Below are 6,514 nucleotides of genomic sequence, written 5' to 3'. Positions count from 1 at the left end.
AAAAGTCTCAAATTTTCTATTAAACTATTCATTTATAATGAAGGGATAGTGACCATGTCACATGATAAGGTCTCACATCTCCCGTGCTACTTGCCACTAAAAATATGAACTATACACAGAAGAGTTGCGAGTTAAAGGTTTTCCTATGGCCAAACAACCCCAGTAGTTGAAAGGTGTGCCTCATTAAATAAAACCCACTCACCTGTCTGCCGTCCAGCCTTTCTAGAAACACTGCCCTATTCGCAGCTACTTCTGGTTCCAGTTTTACCTGAAGTGGCTTGGTCTCATAACTGCTGCAGCCATTCATTGACCTTAGCGGTCACAACTGCTTGATCAGCAAGTCACTAGCAGATCATTAGCAGCACTGGCACTGAGGACAGGTGATTTATTATTTTTTAATGAGTTATATTTTTTGACCACTGGGGTTGTTGGCCCCTAGGGTTCCCTATCTGTATAGGAGTTTTATATCTCTGTGCTGATTGCTAGTGTTGAGCGAAGTGAACTTCAATCCGAATTTCAGGGAAAATTCAATTTGCTGCAAAGCCAAATTTCCTTGTGCTTAATGAATCCGTTTTTCCTGAAATGGCGTTAAAAAAAATACTCACATCCATGTGAGTGCAAAGAGGCCACTGTGGATATCTTGCTTGAATATCCCATGTGAAATCTCGCGCACGGCAATGTATAACATCACCACATCAGCCAGTGCGTGATGACGCACTTATTACGCACTACTCAAGATTTCGGGCTGGATCTTTAATCAAGATGGTTTCGGAAGCCTCTTCATTCTTCCCTCTTCCCTTTTCATGCTCAAATGGATGAGTATTTTTTTGAATTTCCTAATTTTACATCTCAGATGCACGATCAGTAATAAACGTGGCATCTGAGGGGTTCAAGGATGGGGGACGGTGCAATCGCTGTTCCCAGTCATTGCTCCAGCTACTTACAAAGTAATGCGCTTCGTGACAAAGTAATATATCACAAAGCAAATTTCTTTGTGAAATTTGACGAAGCAGCCGCCGAATCAAAGTTTTCATAACTTCGCTCATCTCTACTAAGGGACAATATTTTGTATTTTATGCTGGTTTAACCTGCTACTATATAAAGCCTGCAGTTTCAGCTATGTACACACTTAGAAGAGCCACTAACTGCAGAAGCTCAAATCACACTTATTAAATGCAATGGCCTGTCCACTCGTCTAGCTAAGCTCTGTGGAGCACTGGTGACTATTGACCTGGTAGGCAAGAAAAAGTGAATGCCTTCTTCATCCTTCTATCCACTAATGATGGTTATTAGAAAATAGAGCCTGGTGCTTGTAGACCTATTGATGTTATATTTCTTGCTCTGGAGGACCTGACAGGACCAGTCCTGTCCTGCATTATACAGACAACTCATTCACTGAGTAATGTTGACATTCCCCTATGGTGGCCCTGTAGGGAAAATAAACACTTTCTGTCAGGTTTCTCTATAGATTACTGCTCCTCACTAAGGATCATAGCACAGGGAAAATTTGAAATTTGTTTATTTTCAAGGGACCCGTCTAACAAGTGGATAATGTGTGACAAATGCTTATCAATATAATGCAATGTAGTTCAGTCTATTATCAACAAGTTTTTGATGTGTCTATGGTCCCAAATTTAGGAAGAATATACTGTGCAAATTCTCTGAAGATGTTGTCCTGCTTAGAAGTATTCTTGGTACTGGTGTCAATTATACCACTCATTTATATATTATAAATAAAAGAAAAATTATAGAAAGACATTTCTTCTTCATAATGCATTTTATTGAATAATTTCAGGAAGGCTAAGCTTTTTTTTTTTGCCAAAACAACACAAAAAGCAACAAAAAGCCCATTCATTACCAAGAGAATTCAAATATAATTTTTGGCCACATTTACGCTATTAGATATAAGTGGCTTATTATTGTCATAATGTTTCAGTGGCAATAAATTCAATGTATTAATGGATGTAGTGTATTTAAGAATCTTAAAACTTCCGGGAGCTTGTGGAAGTTGTTGACACAATTTTTACATTGGAATTGCTGCCACTTCCAGACACAAATCCGCCTTGTTTTAAATTGCTTGCACTGAAGTTTCCACCACCGATCCCTTGCCGTCCACTAATACTGAATCCGCTTCCACTGCTAAAGCCACTTCCACTTCCAGTACCGAAACCACTTCCGGCTCCATATCCATGACCTACTCCACCACTGGTTCCATAGGTTGAGCTCACAACAGCTGGAAAAAAAGGGTCACATTGTTAGATTTAGTATGCAGAAAAAATTATAATAATCAGGCTTAAAAATTGCTACTTACATATGTTAACTGGTCCAACACCATCTCCAGACAACCTATAACAAATGTTAAAATTTCAATGAATATACAAACTGAATGAAATAGAAAATGATCATTCATTGACCTCATTTAGTATTTTACCTGCTCTCCTCTCCTTCTAGCAGTTTCCTGTAAGTGGCAATCTCAATATCTAGAGCCAGTTTAACATTCATCAGATCTTGGTATTCACGGAGTTGGCGAGCCATGTCCTGCTTGGCCTTCTGTAGAGCATCCTCCAGCTCTGCAAGCTTCTTCTTGGCATCTGTCACTGCAAGCTCTCCTCTCTGCTCTGCATCAGCAATAGCAGTCTGCAGCTTGACAATCTAGTTGAATAAATGATAGTACCCATTAGTATATTTCAAGAGCCCATTACAATAAATAGTATGTAAAAAGAAATGCAACTATGGCACCAACTGTATGACCAGAATGGATAAATTACATAATTGTTACATAGTATGCTCAAAAAAGAGATATGTCCATCATTTTTAACTGAGAGGAAAGAAGAGTGCAGGGAAACTCCACTATTATGTCATAGCATTGTTCATGCATGTAATCACAATTTTCATTCAATCTTTGACAGTATAATAGCTCATCATCACCATACAGTAGTATGGATTTCATGTTTACTATAATGCCCACAGCTATTCCACCTACTTGTTTCTTCACGTTGTCAATTTCTGAGCGCAGCCTGTTAATCATACGGTTTAGCTCTGAGATTTCAGTCTTTGTGTTCTTCAGATCATCACCATGTCTTCCAGCAGAAACCTGGAGCTCCTCATACTGCAGAAGGAGAATACTGTAGTAAAATTGACATTCACCATTTACCATAACCTTAACTAGTTTTTGGTAAGTAGCCCTAGTAGTGTATTGATTATAGTATTCATAATTTTATGGTCTATATAGATAATTTATCAATTTGTTGCCCTCTATGTCTAGTCAGAGTGTGCTCAGAGTACTGAAATAAAATGTTCTCTTTGGCCGAGATATTATAAATAACCGTATTCAATGTTATAGTTGGACAATAAAATCTCACAGAAATGATAAAAGTGGTATCTAAACAGTTCACTCACTTTAGTTTGGTACCAGGACTCTGCTTCTTGGCGACTTCGGTTGGCAATCTCCTCATACTGAGCCTTGACCTCAGTGATAATGCTGTTTAGATCTAAATTTCTGTTATTGTCCATGGACAAGATGACTGAAGTATCTGAGATCTGTGTTTGCATTTGGGCAAGTTCCTAAAAGTCAGATGACAACAGAGTATTACAGCAACAGAAGAACTTCATCACAATTATACCATAATGATCTAAAGATTTAATGCAATGGCTATTATTTTCAAGTATACCTCCATGAACTCTAAACTAAATGCTGAAATTCTGTGCTTAATACCATCATTTCACATCAACAATGCACTGCACATCTAATTATGTCATATCTGCATTCTGCTGGTCAAGGGCATATCTAGAATGGATGCAGAGGTAACCTGAATAAGCCTTAAGGCCTCTTTGTCACATATAAGGACACCAGTGTTATAGTACAAGTTAGATTCTTTTATTAGGGCCAAAGAGATTAAATTTATGCTTCTACTACTAGTCCACCTGTTTCTTAGAATGTTCTCAATTTGAGGATTAGATGTAAATTGATCCAACCTTAAAATTTCTGCAAACTTTACATTTAAAGCTGGTCAGACACATTAGGCTACTTTCACACTAGCATTTTGGCTTTCCATGTCTGAGATCCGTCATGGACTCTCAAAAGCGGTCCAAAACTGATCAGTTTTGCCCTAATGCATTCTGAATGGAAAAGGATCCGCTCAGAATGATTCAGTTTGTCTCCGTTCAGTCACTATTCTGCTCTGGAGGTGGAAACCAAAAAGTTTCTGTCTGCGATGTGGTGCGGAGCAAGACGGATTCGTCCTGGCACACAATGTAAGTCAATAGGGACGGATCCGTTTTCTCTGACACAATAGTAAAAAAAATCTGTCCCTCATTGACTTTCAATGGTGTTCATGACGGATCCGTCTTGGCTATAGAAGACATAATACAACCAGATCCGTTCATGACGGATGCATTTGGTTGTATTATGGTAACGGAAGAGGGGAAAAAGAGAGGAATCAAACAGTTCAACAGATCTATCTTTTACTACCAACCTAGTTTGTAACAGTCCAGGGTACCCACTGATACTGTCTGAACTTAACTTGTGTTCTTAGATGTTTAAAGTTATTTGAAGTAACATGAAATGTACACAGTATTAACAACAATTGCTGCAGGAAATTAAAAGGTGAGACACTTACTGCTTCATACAGAGCCCTCATGAAGTTGATCTCATCTGTTAGACTAGACTCTTTAGACTCCAGTTCCACTTTGTTCATGTAGGCAGCATCCACATCCTAAAAAGAGGATAGTTCCACATTTTGTTAGAAGCTCAAGTAGGCATAGATTATATGCTACTGATATACATAAAACACGTGCCTTCTTGAGTACCACAAACTCGTTTTCAGCAGTCGTGCGCTTGTTGATTTCATCTTCATACCTAATAGAAAGGAAAGTGTTTATAAAAAAAAATGTTCATTCAAAAGACATAGTAGGCAATATTGTGGAGATATTGCCCACCACGTATTTTTTTATTGTATATACTGGTGAATAAAACCATATTCTAAAAACATAGATATTTTGTATACCACTCAGTAAATTATTTCTATTTTGGCTCTTTACATTATGTTAGATGATCATTTGAACTTGCCAGTATAGCATTTATGGGGAATATCAGTCAAAAACATAACATATGTTTGAAAACTAAATCTCACACTCATAGTAAGGGATTATAGTGCTCAGCAGTCCCACTGTCAAACACCAATGATCCCCCATGTAGTGTTTCCGACTGGAATGAATAAAATACCTCTTTAATTTATGTGAAAGACATAATGAATATGTAGACTTGCTAACTTACTTGGCCTTATATTCCTCTACAGATTCCTGCATATGTTTAAGTTCTCCATCCAGACGAGCCTTATCATTGACTAGACTGTCTAGCTGCCGCCGAAGTTGATTAATGTAGGCTTCAAAGAGGGGTTCAATGGTATTTTTAACTGTCTTTACTCCTTGTTCTTGCAAAAGGTTCCATTTGGTCTCCAGGACTTTGTTCTGTTGTTCTAGGAATCTGACCTTAAAGTAACAGAAAAAGAAGCAGGGATAAATAGGCTATCAGTGATGCATATACATAACAAGGATAGCATGAACATTTATTATGGTGATTTATTAATAAAATAAGATAAAATTAGAATTTACTATCATACCTTATCAATGAAGGTTGCAAACTTGTTGTTAAGAGTCTTGATTTGCTCCCTTTCCTCTGTGCGCACTTTCTGAATGGTTGGATCAATTTCCAAATTCAGTGGAGCTAAAAGACTTTGGTTGATAGTAACCTGCTGGATTCCACCAGGTGGGCATACAGGAAAGTCAGATGCACCAACAAATCCTTGACCAACTCCCAACCCAGAGCCGAATCCATAACCAGCACCGCCACCAAATCCAGATCCAACTGCGCCATTAGATTGCAAATTTGTCGGAATGGAGATCCTTCTGGTTCCTCCTAAGCTGTACAGACTTCTGCTACCAAAGGCCCCAGAGCTAGCCCGGGCAGCATTTCCACCTCCAAAGCCAGAGCGAGAGACTGAAACAGAACTAAAACTGTTGCGATTTCCCCCTGCTGGAACAGCAGAAACAGCACTGAAGTTCTTTGTTCCTCCAGCAGAGTATGTTGTTTGGCGAGATGCAGACATGGTCCTTGTGGATCTGTGATGCTGAGATTGTGCACAGAACAAAGGCAGAGTAAAGAGCTCAGAGCCTGAAAGTCCCTTTTTATCTGTCTCAGTACAAGGGTTTGGTCGCAGGGATGTGCATGCATCATCTTACTTCAACAATGGGATTGCCTCTCAGCAATCAAAACGCTGAGCTCATCTGATGTACTGACATCACTAATGTATGAAGTGCAAGTCTGCTTGCATGCAAAAGTAAAGGCCAATTGTAAATTCTAGGAGAAAAAAAAACATTGAGAACAAGACAAGACAAGAATTATTGAGAGATCAGAAATCTACACCCATCCCCATGAAACAATACTAAATATGACATTTGTCAAAGCCATAGCTAGGCCTGTCCTATTCCTATATCTGAATACCTTTACAAAAGC

At 38.7% G+C, this 6,514-nt stretch overlaps 1 protein-coding gene across 1 annotated transcript; it reads right to left on the bottom strand.

The window, feature by feature from the left end:
* Positions 1-1,873: 1,873 nt before the first annotated feature.
* LOC120996197 (keratin, type II cytoskeletal 5-like) lies at positions 1,874-6,134 on the bottom strand. The gene is made up of 9 exons (XM_040425978.1): positions 5,622-6,134; positions 5,276-5,490; positions 4,798-4,858; positions 4,620-4,715; positions 3,400-3,564; positions 2,984-3,109; positions 2,432-2,652; positions 2,312-2,346; positions 1,874-2,233 (listed from the first exon to the last, which is right to left on the bottom strand). Exons 1-9 carry the CDS (start codon positions 6,105-6,107, stop codon positions 1,983-1,985), a joined length of 1,656 nt encoding a protein of 551 aa, XP_040281912.1. The 5' UTR covers positions 6,108-6,134; the 3' UTR covers positions 1,874-1,982.
* Between the last annotated feature and the right edge of the window lie 380 nt (positions 6,135-6,514).

This window comes from Bufo bufo, chromosome 3 (assembly GCF_905171765.1).
Source record: "Bufo bufo chromosome 3, aBufBuf1.1, whole genome shotgun sequence".
In the NCBI taxonomy this organism is placed as follows: Eukaryota; Metazoa; Chordata; class Amphibia; order Anura; family Bufonidae; genus Bufo; species Bufo bufo.
The sequence above is the reverse complement of the archived record's forward strand: the minus strand, read 5'-3'. Positions and strand labels throughout refer to the sequence as shown.